Source organism: Narcine bancroftii, chromosome 1, assembly GCF_036971445.1.
Source record: "Narcine bancroftii isolate sNarBan1 chromosome 1, sNarBan1.hap1, whole genome shotgun sequence".
NCBI lineage: Eukaryota > Metazoa > Chordata > Chondrichthyes > Torpediniformes > Narcinidae > Narcine > Narcine bancroftii.
This window is the reverse complement of record NC_091469.1, coordinates 41,428,850-41,449,969: the sequence shown is the minus strand read 5'-3', so window position 1 is coordinate 41,449,969 and position 21,120 is coordinate 41,428,850. Positions and strand designations below refer to the sequence as shown.

General features: G+C 35.4%; 1 protein-coding gene across 2 annotated transcripts in view; it reads left to right on the top strand.

Moving 5' to 3' along the window:
• Positions 1 to 21,120, top strand: part of LOC138757437 (signal-transducing adaptor protein 1-like) — a 93,906-nt gene that overhangs the window by 38,281 nt on the left and 34,505 nt on the right. For both annotated transcript variants that reach the window (XM_069924722.1, XM_069924715.1), the window contains 4 exons: positions 6,396 to 6,452; positions 15,654 to 15,829; positions 16,576 to 16,707; positions 18,926 to 18,995. In XM_069924722.1, coding sequence (XP_069780823.1) covers positions 6,396 to 6,452; positions 15,654 to 15,829; positions 16,576 to 16,707; positions 18,926 to 18,995 — 435 coding nt within the window. The remainder of the gene's footprint in view (positions 1 to 6,395; positions 6,453 to 15,653; positions 15,830 to 16,575; positions 16,708 to 18,925; positions 18,996 to 21,120) is intronic.

Below are 21,120 nucleotides of genomic sequence, written 5' to 3'. Positions count from 1 at the left end.
GTGTGTATATACATATGTATGTGTGTGTGTATATATATATATATATATATATATGTGTATGTGTGTGTGTGTGTGTGTGTGTATATATGTGTTATAAAAAGACAGGATTTTAGACAAACAAAATCTAATAAAGTAAAATAAAATGAAGTGAATTGAGGTGAGGCCGGGGAGTGACAAAGTTCATAACAAATTCTACCAATGAGCATATTTTAATTACTTAGTTGTAACTCCAATTTTTTTGCATATATGAGAACCAAATTTTCAAAAAAATATATTATATTTGTTCTTTAAATTATATGTAATCTTTTCCAAAGGTATATTATTTTATATTTAACCATCCCATCTATCTAATACCAAATCTGTGTCCAATTTCCATGAAACAGCTATATATTTCCTGGTAACTGCCAGCGCGATCTTTAAAAATCCTTTTTGAAACCAATTTAATTTTAAATCTGGGCTAATCCTTGATATATCCTCCAAAAGAAACAACATAAGGTTTCTCGGGAGCTTAACACCTATTACCTGTTGAAGAAAATCTATTAAATTAATCTAAAAAAAAGTTCAATTTGGGGCATGTCCATGTAGAGTGTTTTGGGGAAAAAAAAGTGCCTGAATCCTGTTTACATCGAAAACACATCCAAAATATTTAACTTCAATCTATAATTGATGTATGAAATTGTATATCTAACAATTATTGTATTTTTCATACTATCATAACATATTTGTGTCCAATTTATATCTATATCCAGGTTCATTTTCCACCTTTGTTTAGATTTATGAAAATCTTTCTTCTTTACTCCCTTCAAAAGTAATAAATGCATAACTGATATAAACTGTTTTTTGTATTTGGATTTGATATTATTGTTTCTATTTCATCATCTTCCAATAGTAAATGGAATGTAGTTAATTTTTCTCATAGATAAGCCTTTAATTGATAATATCCAAATATTGTATTATTTTGTATTCCATATTTAGCATTCAATTGAGTAAATGTCATTAAATATCTGCCTTGATAACAATCTTAACTACATTTTATTCCTTTTATTGACCAGTTAATAAAATTTATATTAGTGTAAACGGGATCAATTTATTTTGCACCAGCAACATTCTCACTCATCCATAGCCCTTAACTCCCATCAACATATGTACCTTATGTCATATTCTGACCAAATATTTTAATATTTGTGTGTCTGTTTCTCCAGTTAATAAGACCTCATTCCATTTATATAAAAATTCTTCAGATTGTTTTTCACCTATTTTATTCATTTCTATATTAACCCAAGCTACTTGTTTCTCCTTCCTCAAATAAAAGAAGAAAGAAATCATAGTTGGGCTGGTTTATAATAATACTCAAAATTTGGAAGTTGTAAACCTCCAGATTCAAATCTCCAAGTTACCTTTTGCATAGAAATCTTCAACATCTTGGCTTTCCACAAGAATTTCCTTATAATTTTATTTAGATACTTAAAAAAACTTTTTAGGAATATCAATAGGTAAAGATTGAAAGAAATATTGCACCTGTGGGAAAATATTAATTTTAATACAATTTACTCAGTCAATTAATGTAATTGGTAAATCAACCCATTTTAAAAAATCCTGTTCAATTTTCTTAAACAATGGTCCATAATTAATTTTAAAAAGATTCTCTAACAAGTTATCAATTCTAATTCCCAAATATTTTATTCCATGTTCAGGCCATTTAAATCTCATAAATTTGCCTACATTGGATACAATCACCAAAAGTCAGTGGCATAATTTCACTTTTATCCCAATTATCTTTATATCCTGAGACTGCTCAGTATTGTAGTTTTTTAAATGAATTTTCCAGATCTGGTAAATACATAATTACATCATCTGCAAATAAACTAATTTTATGCTCCATAGCCCCTAATTTAATACCCTTAAAATCTAAATCTGTTGTAATTAGTTCAACTAACAGTTCAATTGCAATTACTAATGCAAAAAGAGCTGGAGATAATGGACAACCTTGTCTTGTTGATCTTGTTTATTTAATAGAATCAGACATTAGACCATTTGTCACTACTCTTGCTCTTGGTTCAATAGCTAATACTTTTATCCAATTGATAAATGTCTGTCCTAAGCCAAATTTAACAAGTGTCTTAAAAAGAAAATCCCATTCTACTTTATCAAATGCCTTTTCTGCATCTAAAGCCACGGTTACACTTTAGTTTAACTCGTTTATCTCAAAAGACAGAAAACTTATCAACCTAGTTACATTGTCTGGCGATGTTCTTTTTTTTAAATAAATCCTGTTTGGTCCTTGTTAATTACTTTCAGTAAAAAAAATTTCCAGCCTAATAATCTAATTCAATCAAATGTTTCAAAATAGGTGTATCTCAAGTTCCTGTTAATAATTTAGAATTCCATAAATAAAATCCTGCATACGTTCTTCACCTATTTTACTCAATTCTATTTTAGCCCAGGTTAAAGGTTTCTCTAAATCAGGCATTTGATTAATAAATTTCAATCGGGCTGGTTTATAATAATTCTTAAAATGAGGGAGTTGCAAACCTCCTAATTCAAATTTCCAAGTTAATTTTTCTAAACAAACTTTACACATCTTTCCTTTCCATAAAAATTTCCTAGTACTTGAATTTAAAGCCCTAAAGATTTTTGAGGTACACCTATTTTGAAATATTTGATTGAATTATGGAATAAAATAGATTAGGCTGGAATTTTTTTTACAAAAATCAAACCATTGGAAAAATATTAATTTTAATGCAATTTACTCTACCTATTATGGTTATAAGTAAATCATTCCATTTATGGAAATCATCCTTAATTTTATTAAGTAAAGGTAAATAATTTAACATATAAATTATTTAAATCATTATCAATTCTAATCCCCAAATATTTAATTCCATTTTCTGACCATTTAAATTGAGTGAATTGTTTACATTGAATCTAATCTCCTTTTACCAAGGGCAAATTTCACTTTTGTTCGAATTAATTTTATAACCTGATATTTCACCATATTCTTTCAATTTTGTATACAAAAAAGGCAAACAATTTATAGGATTTGTCATGTAAACCAAAATATCATCAGTGAATAAATTAATCTTATACTCTTCTGAACTGACTTTTATACTTTTAAGTCTAAAATCATGTCTTATTAATTCTGCTAATGATTCAATTGCTAAAAACAAACAAAGCCGGAGATGAAGGATATCCTTGTCTATTTGATCTAGACAATGGAAAAGATGAAGAAATTTGTCCATTCATTGCAACCTTTGCAGAAGAATTTTTATATAAAGTTTTGACCCAATTAATAAATAAAGATCCGAAACTGAAATATCAGGTTATAAAATTAATTTGGATAAGAGTGGAATTATGCCATTGGTTGATGGGGATTATAATCAATGTAAACAGATTGACCAATTAAGATTGTCAAATAATGGAATTAAATATTTAGGTATTAAAATTGATAAAAATTTGTATAATTTATATATGTTGAATTATTTACCATTATTTAATAAAATTAGAGGATAACCTTAATAGGTAGAGTAAATTGTTTTGAAATGAATATTTTTCTAAGGATTCAATATCTTTTTCAACCTATTCCTTGTAATATACCTAAAACATTTATTAAAGATTTAAACTCAATTATTAGGAATTTTTTGTGGAAAGGGAAAATGGTAGAGTATATTTGGAGAAATTAACTTGGAGGTTTGAATTAGGAGGTTTAAAACTTCCACATTTTCAAAATTTTTGTAAAGCTGCTCAATTGAAATTCATTAATGGAATGTTTGATTTAGATAAATCTGTAATAAGGGATAATATTGGACTAACTAAAATAGATTAAAAAATTTATACAAGAATTTATTTATAACTGTAATACAAAATTATTAATCAATAATAAAGACCCACCTATATTAAATTGAATTATGGAATAAATAGGTTATGAGATAGGTGGGAAAGGTAAGATTTCACACAAAACACCTTTATATTAAAACAAACTCTTTCCTTTTACTGTCATTAATCAATTTTTAAAGATATGGAATGAAATGGGGATTAAAACAATAGAAGACTGTTTTGAAGCTGGTAATTTTATTTATTTTCAATGAATGAAAGAAAAATGTAATCTCCCAAATAATACCCTTTTTTGTTATTATCAAGTTAAAGCTTTTTTCATTGATAAATTAGGTCAAGATTTAAGATTACCTTGACAGACTGAATTAGAAATGTTGATTATTAAAGGAGGTACAAATAAATTTATTTCAGAAATGGATGTTATTTAAAAGGAAAATGTCCAAACTAGATATTCCTAATCAAGATTAAGATGGGAAATTAATTTAGATATAAAAATGATTGGAGAATGTTATGACTAAAATTATTAATGTAAGATATAGATAGGTGCAATGTAAATTTTTATATCAATTATATTTAACATGTTAAAAATTAAAAAGATTCAATTTAATATCATCAGATTTATGTAGAGAGATAGGTTCTTTTATTCATTTGACCTGGTAGTGTGCTACGGTTATGTCTTTCTGGATACAAATTAAACTATTTTTGGAGAAAATATTAAAGGTAAAACTCCCGCTGGACCTGATATTATTTTTGTTGGGGAATATTAAAATGTTTAGTTTAAAATTAAGAGTAACCAAACTGAATTTTTACGATTAACTTTAGCAGTTTCTAGGAAATGTGTAGCTATTACTTGGAAATTGGGTATGTATTTAGGAATGCAAAGATGGCATATTGAAATGAGACCTTGTATTCCTCTTGAAAAAATAACAGAGTTTATGTGATAAATATCTTTTTTTCTGAAAATAAGGAGCCCATATTTACAATATGTTGGTTTGAAAATTTAAGTTCTCAATAACTCGTCCTGGTGGTGATCTTTGGTTTCACAGCGGTTGATTTTAATTTGTATTTCTATTTTGATAATCTCCTTTCTTTTTAGGGGTAGATCGGAGGCAGGAGGGTGGCAGGGAGGGAGGGAGAGATTAGGTTTATATACCATGTGTATTTCTTTTTTTTAATATATAATCCATTATTAATTGAAATGTAATTGTGGTTTTAAAAGTTTTAAATAAAATATTCAAAAAAAGGAAAGATTTGAAACCAAACTTTTATAATACCTTAAATAAATAATTCTATTCTAGCCTATCAAAAGCCTTCTCAGCATCTAAGGCTAACACCACCACCTTTCACCCCTCTTTTGAGATGTATATATTAAACTAATTAATCTAACAATATTATCTGCAGAATTTCTTCCTTTAACAAAACAAGACTGATCTATATGAATTAAATTCAGTAAATATTTAGCCAATCTAATTGATAAGGCTTTAGCTATAATCTCATAATCAATATTTAATAATGATATTGGTCTATAAGATTTTATTTTTATTAAATCCCTATCTTTCTTGGGTATAACCATTATAATCGTATTTGAAAAATGATTCTGGTAGAGAATGGATTTCACTTTCCTGTTTCAATGCCTCCATCCCTGACTAATTTTCACACAGTTACAAGTATTGAAGGTTTGCAGGCAGTCAGTCGATTGCTCTTATTTTTTCTGTTATTTTCATCACCAAGATTATTAGCACCACTATTTTAAATCTGACCCATTCCTTTGGTCCAATTCCATCCTGATTTTGGTTATTCTATAGCATTCAAGGTAATTATCCTTGAATTTTTAAAATGTTATTGAAGGAGCAGTTATACTTCATATTGGGGATTTGATTTGGAAGACTGGGGTAAGTTATGGTCAGGAATATTTGCCTTCAAGATTCTGTGTGTGGGGTTTACTTTAGGTAAAGTGGGAGTGTTGAAAGTAAGTTGTAGTTAATTCTCAGATTTCATTTCTTTACTTCCTAGGACCTCCCAACCACCCAACTTTGAGGTTAAAATTTCCCTTTCATATGTTTGGCCATGAGCCCATTCCACCCATTGAACATTCCACTTATTCTTGTTTCCCTCTTAAATATATACACCCAGTTCCTTTCTGACAGTTCCTTTTCCTTCATTACTCTGATCGTGGCTTCTAAGTCATAAGGACTTGTTTACATAAAAAAAAATCTTCTCGTGATCATTTTGTATCTTAATTTGGTTAACAGTTTCCTGTTATTGTAATAATCTGAGGTTAATGATCTCAATTTTTAATCCGTGGAGAATGATCGCAGTTTTTATCATTTGTGCTTATTTTTGTTATTTTCTGGAATTTCTGTTTTGTGCTAGCATTAAAGTTTACTTTTTTATTATAGTATCAAAGTCCTGGCAAAAAAGTAATGAGTGAAACAGATCTGGTTTCAAGAAGGATTATGTAAACTATACCTGCTGCATCTTATGCAATGTAACTAGGTAATTATCAACGCTTGTTATGTTCTCTCTGTGTATTTATTGTTATTGTACTTTCCCATTATCTCCAGGCTGAAAACATTGAAACTCAAGAAGAATGGAAAGTTTATATTACTGTGGTCTCTACGGTATGAATCTTGATTTCTTAGTATATTCCAATATTAAATGTTGGCTGTTCAATTTTATGAGACTAATAATATTTTTAATCAGTGGTTTTCAACCTTTTTAGCCCTAGGTTCCATTTTAATTTTTCAAAAAACGTACGTCACACCATTAGCAGAAAAAAGTTATATATTCAAAAGAAGTTTTAATTAAATAATTTACTGCAAGTGTATTTAAATGCAATTAAGGTCGGGAATACACTGGAACACATTTCACATTCAGCTACTACTTCAATATGTCAACCATCTCAAACACACATTCAACAACTGTTGTCACTTCAGTGGGAACTTTGCCTCTGATGCTGGCTGCAGATTTTTTTGATTTTGGGTATTTTGTTTCGATCTCGTTAAACAGCCACATCATGGTTCCTTTTACTTTGAAGAGAGTTTGCACTCTCATTCATCATGTTACAACTCAAATAACTCCTCTTGGTATTGCACTAGAACTTCAGATAAGTCCACCACCAATGGCTGAGTTAACCAAGGGGGAAAATCCATGCTTTTAAATCACAAAATCTATCATTGAAGTCATTAACCAACATTTTCAAATGGTCAACAATGACATTTGTAGCAACATTAATTCTTCTTTGGCTTGGCTTCGCGGACGAAGATTTATGGAGGGGGTAAAAAGTCCACGTCAGCTGCAGACTCGTTTGTGGCTGACAAGTCCGATGCGGGACAGGCAGACACGATTGCAGCGGTTGCAGGGGAAAATTGGTTGGTTGGGGATGGGTGTTGGGTTTTTCCTCCTTTGCCTTTTGTCAGTGAGGTAGGCTCTGCGGTCTTCTTCAAAGGAGGTTGCTGCCCGCCAAACTGTGAGGCGCCAAGATGCACGGTTTGAGGCGATATCAGCCCACTGGCGGTGGTCAATGTGGCAGGCACCAAGAGATTTCTTTAGGCAGTCCTTGTACCTTTTCTTTGGTGCACCTCTGTCACGGTGGCCAGTGGAGAGCTCGCCATATAACACGATCTTGGGAAGGCAATGGTCCTCCATTCTGGAGACGTGACCCATCCAGCGCAGCTGGATCTTCAGCAGCGTGGACTCGATGCTGTCGACCTCTGCCATCTCGAGTACTTCGACGTTAGGGATGTAAGCGCTCCAATGGATGTTGAGGATGGAGCGGAGACAACACTGGTGGAAGCGTTCTAGGAGCCGTAGGTGGTGCCGGTAGAGGACCCATGATTCGGAGCCGAACAGGAGCATGGGTATGACAACGGCTCTGTATACGCTTATCTTTGTGAGGTTTTTCAGTTGGTTGTTTTTCCAGACTCTTTTGTGTAGTCTTCCAAAGGCGCTATTTGCCTTGGCGAGTCTGTTGTCTATCTCATTGTCGATCCTTGCATCTGATGAAATGGTGCAGCCGAGATAGGTAAACTGGTTGACCGTTTTGAGTTTTGTGTGCCCGATGGAGATGTGGGGGGGGCTGGTAATCATGGTGGGGAGCTGGCTGATGGAGGACCTCAGTTTTCTTCAGGCTGACTTCCAGGCCAAACATTTTGGCAGTTTCCGCAAAGCAGGACATTAATTACCTCACACTTATTCAACCAATAGAATTGACTGAAATTTCTTGCAGAAATTATCCTTTGGCATAATTCTAGAAGTGTCATGAATCCAAATATCTTTGTTTTTGCATCAATGAGCATCATATTTGTTACTTGGTGTTACTTAGTTTCTCAAAAATATCCATCAAGTAACTCACATAAGCTTTGCCATCTGTTAGCAAGAGCTTCATTTCAGGGTTGTCCTTCAAAAACTCGCTGAGGAGAGCACAGTTCCATAAACCTTTTGAAGCAGTTTCCCTTTGACAACCACCTTACATCTCACATGTTCTGCAATTTTATTGACACAAAACTGCTTAAACAGACGTTCACATTTGGCATTAGATTTTATGGCATTGATACACTTGATTACAGAATGCAGTATTTCATGTAGAACAGGGGAAGCTTGCTTTGAAACTAAGTTTTCTCAGTGGATAACACAATGCACAACCAACATGTTTGGTTCATCCTTCATTAATCTTAAACATCCAGATTTTTGTTTACCCATCAGAGCAGATGCACCATCTGCAGCACAAGATACAATGTTTCCTTTTGGAATTTCATTTTCATCCAAATAATTTTTGAGCTTGCTGTAGATATCAACTGCAGTAGAGGTTGATTCTAATGATTCACAAAACATCTCTTTTGGAACTCTTCCTGATCAATATATCTCACGTATCCCAATAACAGCCATACGGTAGATTCATCCAGTTGTATTGAGAACTTTCGTGATTTCAATTTCTCATTACCTTGACCCATATCATCTATTCTGTTGCAGACAGTACTTTTACTCAATGGCATTGCTCAGACATATTTGTCATCCTTTTGCAGACTGTTTTGAGAAACAATGATATTGTGGGTTTAATCAGTGCCCCCCCCCCCCCCCCCCATCGTATGATTCTGCCCATGTTTTGCTATCAGCAGAAAGATTTCAAAGCTGAAGGGTACGATTCAGGGCTATCGTACGATTCAGGGCTATAGTATTTCTTGCTTGGTCTGCTCATTCTGAATATAGAATAGCCTGAGCTCCCTGAAACAGATTAATACAACAGCGCGAATTCCCTGAAACAGATTAATCAATGGGGAGTCACGTGATAGACTAGTGGCCAGAAGGGTAAAACCAGCCCTCTCCAGAAAAAAAGAAAAAAAAGTCAAGAAAAGACAAAGCTTAACAAATATAAAGTATAAGAAATAGAAGATAAAGTTGCAGAGAAGAGAAAGAAGATGGCACCCAAGAAGGAAAAAGTAAAAACAGCAGGATAAAAAAGAAGAAAAGTCACCAGTAAAGAAAGAAGAAGGCCTTACCTGCATGAAGGAACAGGGAGCTGTGGTGGCGAAGAGCACCCAATCTCCGAGGTTGGTACCGGCCCCGCAGATCGCGACCCCCCCAACCAGTGGACTGCAAAAATGGCTCTCTGAGGCAAACAAATATGCGCAACTGCGCATGCGCAATCAAAGGTAAAAGGAAACACCAACAGGAGGGGGGCTCAGCCGAGGAGTGGGCAACCACAGAGCGACCAGCTGAGGGATGTCCGACACCAGGGCTCTCAGCTGGAAGATGAGGAAGGCGGCAGGAGAGGGAGTGAGGAGCCAGGTGAGGAAGAAAGTCGATGGAGTGAACGTCAAGAGGAGCAGCAGCAGGAGGCCTGACAGATGAGCAGCCCAGGAGGGGAGGATCAACAACAAGGGGCCTATCAAGAAGAGGCCCGACAAAGAGATACAAGCAACTTATCAGGAGAATCAGAAGAGACACAGATACAAAGAAGAGAAGAAGAAGACACAAACACAGGTACAGACACAAAAGAAGAGGAAGAAGAAGACCAAGATCTTCACAGAGAAATAGAAGGTAAAACAGATGGACAGAATATAGATAAAGCCTTTTTTTGAAGAACAAACGAGAGCATTAAAAGAATGGTTGTCATTAGAATTTGGTGCAATTAAAAGAAAAATGAAAAGAACAGAAGATAAAATGCAAAGTTTAGAACGGTCATGACAGAAATAGGGAAAAGAGTAGAAAATGTGGAAGAATGAGAAACGGCTGTAGAAATGGAAGTAAATGACCTGAGGAAAATTGGAAGAAAGTGATAAAAAAAATTAAAGAGACACAAGAGTTGTTATCTTAGAAAATTGATATGTTGGAAAATTATAGTAGGCGAAACAACATAAAAATAGTGGGCCTGAAGGAGGGTGAAGAAGGCACAGATATGAAGGAATTTATAAAAGGGTGGATCCCGAAGGTCCTGGAAACGACAAAAATGCAGGAAGAAACGGAAATAGAAAGGGCACTAGCTCCGACACCGCAGACACATCAAAAACCAAGATCCATCTAAGTAAAATTTTTGAGATATACGACAAGAGAAAATATATTGGAGCGGGCAAGAAATAAAGTTAGAGAAGATAATAAACCATTGGAATACAAGGGTCAAAAAATATTTTTTTACCCAAACATAAGTTTTGAACTTTTAAAGAAGAGGAAAGAGTTTAATACAGCAAAATCAATTCTATGGAAAAAAGGTTATAAATTCATGTTAAGACATCCAGCCGTGCTTAAAATATTTATACCCGGGGAGCAAAACAGACTGTTCTCGGATCTGGAGGAGGCACAAGAATTTGCAGAGCATTTGCAGGATAGAAGGAGAGATGAAGAGATGTAATAAGAATGAAGAAAGGTGATAAAGTATATATAAAGATGTAAAAACAATGTATATGTAAAGAACTAAAGAGGGAAAATAGAGGGGAAGAAAGGAAGGGGGGGAAAAAAGGGAGAGCTTTGTTATGTGTTTTTTTTTAAAGTGTTTTCTGCGGGGGTTGGGTGGGGGAGAGAAAAGAACCGTCATTGCGAAATCACTTGGCGCTTGCAAGCAAGATCGCAATCCAAATGGAAAGGGGAGTTGTGGTTGCCCGGCAAGGGATAAGGGGCAACTCAGAGAGATGGGGGGGTATTTGGGGTTAAGGTAATATTGGGTGTGGGAATTGTTGGAGTTTTTTATGTTTTAAATGTGTTGACATACATTGAGTTTAAAAAGGGAAAACTGACAGATGAAAATGGGAAAAAGGGGGATGGAGGTGGTGAGGAAGTGGAAAAGAGGTGTAAACAAGATATAAGATGGCCACGTTGAACTATATGACTATAAACATTGATGGAATACATAACCAAATTAAAGGAAGAGGCTATTAAATTTACTGAAAAAAGAAAAAAATAGATATAGCATTTATGCAGGAAATGCATCTAACTGAAGTGGAACATAACAAATTAAAGAGAGACTGGATAGGGCACATAGTGGCAGCATCATATAATTCAAAAGCTAGAGGTGTAGCCATATTAGTTAAAAATAAACACAAGGTTATGCATGATACAGTATAATTGGTTACAGAGGTTATATATCACTCTAAAAATTAAAAGAATGGGATCCAACATTATCAGATAGATGTTTTTGCTGTAAGAAGGAAATGGGAGCAACAATACATACAATTTGGGCATGTACTGTTACAAGATCAAACCAGCAACCACAAAGAAGGCATATCACACAGGGGTAAAGATGAACAATAACTTTATTAACAAAAAATTCACCTTCAAACTTTAATTAAAAATTCCCCCTTTTATAACAATGGCCATTGGTTACTATGCAAATTTCTATAGCAGTGTAAAACTAATAAATTCCCCAGCCTAAATATAACATATGTAATTAAAGTCTAAGCTACACTTCCAACCAGCCCACAGTAAAACTTAAACACAAAGCAAACACAAAACACACAAGACTCACAAAACTTCGATCTCAACCGAAGCAAAGATCAGAAACAAAATTCAGCTTGTTTGGTAAACTGAAGCCAAAAGATCTTTGAGAGAGAGAGAGCACAAAATTCGAAGTTGGCTTGTGTTGCTCGCAGAGAGAGGAGCAACTCGCTTGGACCGGATCCTTCTGGTTGCCTTCAGAATGTTCATCCTTTTTGAAATCCCAACATCCTAACGTGTCCTCCAGACCATGACTCATGCTCTGGGCCTTCTTCCACTCCATAGGACCACCCAGTGGTGGTTTATTGTCCAAATCCAGAAATTATTTTCATTTTCTGCACATGCTCAGTCTATCTCCCACTTTCTCAGCAGTCCACTTTCACCTTGGTTCTCTAAGGCAAACTGTCACTTTTTAACATAAAACCACACAACACATAGACCAATAGACAACACAGAACTCTGTAACACTACAAAAGTGAATACGTTTTGGGAAGATCTAAATCAGATATTAAATGAAATCACAAAAAATAACATACCAAAAAATCCAGAGATCTTTTAAGTAACATAAGAAGTAATGAATTGGATAAAGTGCAAAAAAGATTCATTATGATAGCCTTAGCAGTAACAAAAAAGTGTATAATGTTAACTTGGAAAATGGAAGAGAGCCTGAGAATACAGCAATTGTACATGGAAATGAATAAATGTATTTCATTGGAAAAAATAACATAATTTTAAAAATAAAGTCACATTATTTGAACAAATTTGGGAACCATACATGGAACATAACAGGGAGAGCTTGCCTCAGACCTCCACCCCCTAAAATTATAAGACAAAACTATTTGACAAAACAGATGACACATTTTTCTTGTTTATTTTTCATTGTGTGAAGACATTGTTTTATGGTTTTACTGTATTGTATATGTTTATTATTTATTGGTTTTTGAGGGGAGTGGGAAGGGAGAAGGGAGGATAGGGGGGAAAAAAAGGGAGAAAATGCCACTTGTGTATATTTCATGAGAAACGCTTGTATATATTTTGGATGATATGGTTCACAATGTGAAAAATAAAAAAATTATTTAAAAAACACATCAATCAATGTTTTTATTATGTATTAGAATTGAAAAAGGTAATAAAAGTAATGATCAAATCAAAGGAAGAATACCGAACCTAAAATAAAATTTAAAATAACACTAGTGTGTTTTCTGACATTTTTTCTCACAGAGAGTGCATCAAAATTGCACTAGCCTCGTGCTTTACTTTCTGGGGTCCCTTTTTTTTTCCAGTTTTGGCATCCCCCTCAGGCTCTGGGTCAGACCCCTTCCCTGCCCTAATCAATATTTTAGTACACAAAGATACATACTGATACAGGTGTCTCACTCACTACTGAACTGAAAAAGAAAAGGGGTATAGACAGAGACATGATTGTTGAGATAAATTTGGAATTCTTGTTGCCATTGAGATAATTTGGAATGGATGATAATAAGACAAGTCAGAAAAAATATCATTATAATGTTAACCAAGGATAACGACAGTTAAAATAAGAGAAACAATGGAGAAACAACAGAGAAACATTGGAAGAGCAAAAATATGTTATGAAAATAAAAAGAACAAAGTGATTTTACTTGGAAGTTACCACAATTGTGTTGTACTGATAGTGTTGCCAGGTCACATCTTTCACACCAGCATAATGAGTTTATTTTTTCAAACCAACTTTTTAATTATTTCCCAAATATTCCTACACCCCACTAAAATATTCTTAAGCCTCACGCCCAACCAAAATATTGCTGTGCCCCACCTTGAGAATCTATATTTTAAATGAATATAATTTATTGCCAAGGTTGACTTAGTAAAAGAAGTTTGCGCAAGAGAAAAGTACAGAGCTGAGCCTTTCAGGAATCTTGATGATTTGATGCTGATTGCTGCCAACTTGATTGACTACATCTGGAGAGTGGCACTGTTAGGACTAGTTTTTCTTTGGTTGCAGAAAGAGGTAGCATGTTTCTGCCACTGACCGTCCCATTTCCCCCCAAACCCTATTGCTTCTGCTTTAGCATCATTCTCCTTCTAGATTGTTCCAATGGTTTTCCCTTCTTCAACCCCTCAGGCTGGCCAAGCCATCTGATGGTGCTGGTGGCAGGTTTAACAGGATCCTGCTGTCTTGATGCTAACAAGATGCAGAACTCAAATTCTGGATATTCAGAAAAGATGGACTCCCTGTATCTGCGTGGGTTTCCTCTGGGTGCTCCATTTTCCTCCCAGCTTTTAAAACTTATGAGGGCTCTAGGTTAATTGGGATATTTGGGTGGCACAGGCAATGGACAGGAAAGGTCTGTTACCTTACAGAATGTCTAAATTTTAAATAAAATAATTTGAACAGTCTTTATTATTCAGTTCTTTTTACAATATTTTTCCTACTTTGGGGAAGATTGCACTCCTTTTTCCTATTCCTTGTCCTCCAGCAATTGAGAGTTTTCCTTATTTCTTGCTCTTTTTTTTGTTGCGGTGCATTCTAATGTTACTGTGTCACCTGGCCACATGGTTGAACAGAATTAATTGATAAAGATTTTAAATATCTGATTTTTGTGAATGCCATTTGCCTTCTTGTAAATATACTTGTCAAAACATCAGTTGCCTCATTAATTTAGTTACATCCAAAATGTACTAGTGAGAATTATGATATTTGGATATGTCATTGCAAAAATTGTTCAACAAAATATAAAAGGGCAAGGATTGTTTTATTATTTTTGAAAGTTCTTTATTCCTTCAATGAACAAGATATTACACCTTGAAAATAAGCCATAAACCTCCCTACCTGTCCTTCTTAAAGTCACTCTATTGATCAATATTTTTGACTAGTCTTTTGTTCAGTTGCCCTAATGTCTCATTCTTTTATTCAATGACAGTTTTTGTTTGATTATGCCCTATTAAATGGACTTAATAATTTATTGCCTGACATAATATGCACCTTATTAGACAAAAGAAACCAAAAATGATTATGAAGTTGATCTGTTGAGATGGTGCCCCTCAGTTGAGATAGATGTGCATAGCAGACTCTGTCACAGAAAGGGACAGCATTGAAACAGGCCCTTTGGCCATTGAGTCATTGCCATTTATTAACTAACCAGTGTGTGTTCAGAGCTGAAAAATGACTGAGCCTTTTTGTAGCATCTGGGTATAATTACAATTGAATATCGGCCCTTAAATGTCTGACCTTACTTCAGAGTTCCAAACAACTAGAGGCACTCAATAAATACAGTACATCAGTAAAGTGCATGCCTCCATTCTTCTGTAAGAAGTGTCAGAGGATTAGAAGCAATGGAGGAAATAAAGTAATTGGCAAATCTGGCTTTTTCTGAACAGAATTATCAACTTAACCTAATAGCTGATGAGCAGAAACTGGGAAGCATCTGTGTCAGTGTTGTGAACATAGAGTGACCCTTGTATACTCAGCACTCTGTGTCATTAATGTGCACTAGTATAGATTAGAAGTAGTCACAGGCATCTTGCTCATGTCCAACCAAACACATACACTGCAGCACACCATTGAAACCCTCATGTTCAACAGGAGCAAGCCATACGACTCTTTTACCAATTCACAAACATGAAAGAGATGTACTGAGTAATTGTCACCACAGACACAATTATTTGGTCATTTTATTTATTGCTATTAAGATGAGAGCAGCAGTGAATATTTTTACTATAGCTATGTTACAAATCTATGATTAGTTTTTGAAACATATAATTTGTAAAATTGAATATCTAATGTTTAGAATAATTTTTCACCGTTCTCAAGTAACAGATTATCATTACGAGGTTTTAAGCTGGAAAGTGGATATTTAATGCACTAAAGTCATTTCTGCTGCCAATTATGTCAATAATTTGTACAATTTTACTAGCTGGAGATTCCCAGAACTTTGTCACTACTGCCAGGGCAGGTCCTTCGTCTGAAAGAAATGGTTGCACAAGAGAAAGAGCGTCTGTCTACTGCACCAAGGAAACAAGAATCACAGTCCTTTACAGTCGAGAAACCAGATCCAGAGGTTTATGATGATTTATTGAACACCATGCCAGAGTATGTGAAATTAATACTCCAAAATAATGAATTAATTTTTGAGGACAAGTTCCATAAATTTAATTTGTATTCTGTTTGTACAGAGATTGAGATGTGATTTGGTTAACAGGTTTGAAATGGTAAAACATTTAAAAGGGTGACAAATGAGAATCCGTGGCAAATAATGTTCTCTGGAACCCAATCTCACAGCTGTAGCAATTGCAGCCACGTGCCAGATTGAAACAGTAAAATCATTGTGTTTTTCAGATTATTTTGAGGTTGGGTTGGCAGCAAATTTCACTCTGCGTGTAAGATGTCAGAATGGTTTAATTTTGGGAAAACCACAGGATTTGATTTGTATTTAATATCAGTTTATATTTTTGGGTGGAACTATGAATAATGTAGAGAGGGAATTGAAGAACCTGAAATAATATTTTCCATAAAACAATTATTAGTCATATATGCTCTGTAATCTATCAAATTACCTGTCTAGCAGGACGTGATGACCTACTGGAAAAAGTGGTTCAATCAACTTTGGAAGTAAGAGAATTAAATATATTTTTGAAAATAAAAATATTTTGCACAGTTTTGGGGTAGGAGGGCAGTGGAAAAACATGGGGATGGGATGAACATAATCACTTTTTGAAAAGCCAAATGGGATCATCCTGTGGAACTGCCCATCTCGATCATTATCTATAGCCCAATTTACCAATGCATTGGTTCAAGTAAATGGCTTGCACTCACATTCACCTTTATTGTTTCTGCAGATGCTTCTATAAAGTATCTCGACATGAAGCCGAAGCCATGCTGGAAAGATACCCTGAAAAGGGCAGCCTGATAATAAGGCCTTCCACTGAGAATTCAAACTACTCAATCACAACTATGGTCACACAAAACAAGTAGGTATAATCTGAGCGGAGGTAGCATGAATTCAGTGGAGTAAGACATTCAAGATTGGGAGATTTCCATTAGTGAAAGTGAATGTACAAGATGATCCAATGTAAAAAAAAAACCAAAGAATTTGCAACTTTATGGATGAATTTGTAAAATAAAAAAAATCAATGAGATAAGCTAAACCTTTTTCAAATTGCTGGCTAAGCTTCAGACTTTAGAACAATGTGGCTAATGTTGGGCACTTATGAAGAATGTCAAGAACTTGGAAATATTGCATAAGCAATTTTCCATAGTTGTACCAGGGATAATAGATTTCATTGTGTGTTGGAATTAGGGAAGCTAGAATTATTTTGCTCCCCAGAGCAGAAAGAGGTCAATGATGCTACCTCATTTCATTTAATGTACTGAATTTCACAATCTTGCAATAAAAGAATGGTTAGACTGAAGTTAAACCAAGGTCCATCCAATTAGTTGCTCAGTAAAATAATAATGTGATTGAGATCCCTGCAATCAATCAGATAATCTACAACATGGATATCTCGAGACATATAGGAGACTACTGAAGATGGAAATGTGGAGCAACAAACAATCTGCTAGAGGAACGCAGCTGGTTGAGCAGCACCAGTAAGTGAAAGAGAATTGTCAATGTTTTAGGCCAGAACCCTTCATCAAGACAAAGACAAGGATGCAAAGCCTAAGAAATTAGAGGTTAAAAAGTCACAAAATCTTTGTGACTTTGGTTTTAAAATCATAAAGCATAACAGCGCAGGAACACGCCTCTTCATCCCTTCTAATCTGTGCCGAACCATTTTTTTTTACTTAGTCTCACTGATCTGCACCCAGTCCATAGCCTTCCATACCTCTCCCATCTATGTAGTTGTCCAAATTCCTCTTAAATGTCAAAATTCAGCCCACATTCACACTTAAGCTGTGTGAAGAAGTTCCTCCTAAACTTTTCACTCATAACCCACGTCCTCTTGTGGTGATATGTTTCCTCCACTGTATATAGTTACCATTGTCAGTTGTATATATGGAGCTGGCCCGCCCATGGATGACTCATATCCGATGACTCCTCCCCCGTGGTCCTGGGCCATAAAAGTCGAGCCACCTTTCCCTTGTTGCCATTCCTATCCTGGAATTCGGACCAGGGGTTCTTCTATGTATTAAAGCCTTTTGAGAATCAATTTTTAATGGTGAAATATCAAAACTTTCTGCATTATAAATTTTGTGGAAAATACCTTGAATGTGCAAATGAACCTGAACTTCACATTTTGACTTTTTAATCATTCCTGTGCCTCCTGCACTGGCACTTGGCCACCAAATTGTACCAATGAACAGCTGAACAGGAATTGCGTCGCTTCTAGTGGTGTACTGCAGGGTTTTACAGCTGGAGCCATTGTTGATTATCATGTATGTATTAATTGGATGAGAATGTATACAGTATGATTAGTATGTTTGCAGATGATGTCAAAATGGGTGGTGTGGAAAGCTGTAAAGATTTTATAAATCCACAGCAGAATTTCGATCATTTGAGAGGCAGGTTTTTCTGCACAGTATGTGGAATGAGCTGTCAGTGAAATGGTAGAGGCAGGTACAATTACATTTAAAAGAGATTTGGATAGGTAAATGGATAGAAAAGGTTTAGGGACATGGGCCAAATGCAAGCAAATGGCAAAAGGCTAAGGAATACAGCTTAGTTGGCGTGGACAAGTTAGGCCTTAAGGGCCTCTTTCTGTGCTGTACGATTATGCGATTCTGCATCATATTATACCGGTACAGACATGTGGTCCCTCAAACCTGCTCTGCCATTATGATTTTGGGCTGTGCTCTCCTTTCTGTTCTTTTGGAGTGTTGGAGGCTGAGGGGTGACGTGATAAAGATGTATAAAATCATGAGAGGCATTGAAAGGGTAGACAGTCAGAATCTTTTTTCCCCCCAAGACAAAAGTTTCTCACACTAAGAACATGCATTTAACATGAGGGGGATGAATATGAAGAGGATGAAAACTTATCATCAGGTGCAAGCAGCAGAGTTTGAGTTTGATTTGGATGTCGTGGTCAGCTCAGGCACATGGGTCGAAGGGCCTGTTCCTGTTCTGTACTGTGCTATGTTATGACCTTGAACTCTACCATATCTCAGTCTTTCTAGGTTGTGTACCAGCCTCCATCTTTAATGGGGGAAACTGAATGGTTAATGTTCCTTGTATTAATATTTATCTTTCAGTAAAGGAATCATAAAACATTACAAGGTGATGAATGATGATAGTGGATTTGTCATCGGACTGGAAAATCCAGTGAGTTTCTGCTTCTACTATACTAACTATTGTTTAAGACTTTGTGATTAAATGTTGTACAACTTAATGACAATTAGTTGAACTTTGACCTTAATTGCTAATCTTTAAATTTAAAAATGGAAAGTGAGAATAGGTGGCCATGTGAGAAGTTTGGACGACGTATTTAGTTACACAGTACTCCCTGCAAGTATTGATACACTTCAAAGTATGGTAATCCTTTGAAATATTAAGCCATTAATTACAACCCATTTTTGCTTCTGAAAGACCTTGTCTAAATAATTGACCATGCATTTTCTTGAAGTGAACATTCATTTTCAATTGCTATGCACTTCCCAGCATGGGTCACACTTGGATTTTTTTTCATACCAGTGACATGTGAAGAAAAAAAAATTCCCTTCAACAGTCTTTCAGGGTTATTGCCTTCGTAATGATCTTGCATTGTTCCAAGAGCAACTATTATTGGTCATTCCTGCACAACCCAGTTTTGGAGCAGACGAGTTAATTAAATTGCATCTTTCTTCCTTTACATTTGCCAGCTTGGTTCTGTCTGATTCTCTGACCCTCCGATCTCCCAAAAGCCCTAATCTTCCAATTGTGAATGTGGCCCCAGTTTGGCAATGAGTCCCAAATGCCTAGTTTCTTGGCTCTGCTTTCCTCCTCCACACCACCCAATCCCCTAGACCCAGACTTGGTTCCAATTAATGTATTTACTTCCCAGGAAGTAAATGTGCATACCTGTTCAATAGTGGTCAAGTGCTGCTGGAGTTTGCAATGGCACATTCCCCAAACTGCACATTATAATTTCAAGGTCAGAATCAAAGGAGTGAAAACGCATTGCACATGGCAATTCCTTCATGGTGCCTCATGAATAGTTCAAACAATCTCACTTAAAAATTGATGGGAAAAACTTGGCACAGAATGCTCTTGCCATGAGTACACATTGTTCAGTTCTTTGTAATTTCCATTGAAGCTAAATAGCATTAGACACATCCCACTGTGGTCACATTCTCTTTTCTCCCAACTCTTCGGACAGAAAATACAAGAGTGTGAAAACGTGCACCCCCAGATTCAAAGACCACTCCTTTTAGGTTCTTAGACTCTTGAATGGACCTCCCATGAGTATAAGATGATGCTCAACTGTTTAGCTATACTTTTGTCTATAGTTTTGTCTTTTGTCGCGGTATATTTTTATTCTTGCACTACCTGGTGTACTTTGTAGAGGTTTATTTGTTTGGCTTGAACACAAAACAAAGTTTTTCTCTGTACCTCAGTACATGTGTTAATAAGCAATTTAATTCAATATCAAGCTGTATCTAGATTGGATAATGTGAACGTGATGTGCTCACATTCCTGAAAGTTACTGGCTAACTTGTTAGTGTAATTGTAATTTCTATTTTGCACTATTTCTCCCCAGTCCTTGGGAAATTGTTGGAATTTACCATTAAGCAAGTATTAATAGGATACTTGGAAAATCATACTATCAGGCAGTATCCATAGAGCTTTTGAAAGGAAATTACATAGAAGATCCTTGAAGATCTATCTAGTGGGCAGATAAAGGGGAATTGGTGGACATGGTGTAAGGGATTTCATAAGATACTTTAGATCACACATGTCAAACTCAGGCCCGCGGGCCAAATTTGGCCCGCAAGATCATATCAAATATGTATTAGAGCTGGCCCGCTGGCCGCCGCGCCACTATAGCGCATGCACAGCTAATACTACAAATCCCAGAATGCTTTGCAAATGAGTTGGCGTCAGCCTGCTAATCGCCCCCACCTCCTCTGTTTACTTTCATTAGCATCTGCGACCTGTCGCCTAACTCACATGTAATAAACCCCTCACGATAAATGGCCAAACGAAAGACAGAAAACAGGACCTTTCAAGACAGGTGGGAGGCAAACTCTGACCCCAGAGTTTGATGAACTTGCATCCAAGAAGAGATGCCAAGTATCTGATTTAGACCTAGGTGCATCAGAGTAAATCACAGTGTAGCCAGCTAAGCTTGGATTAATATTTTCTTTGGTTAACTCTGGACTGTTCATAGTTGAAGATTGGATTTTCATTGAAGCAAGTTGTTTTTTTTTTGACTTGTTGGCTTGTGAAAAAAAATATATTTAAAAGGACC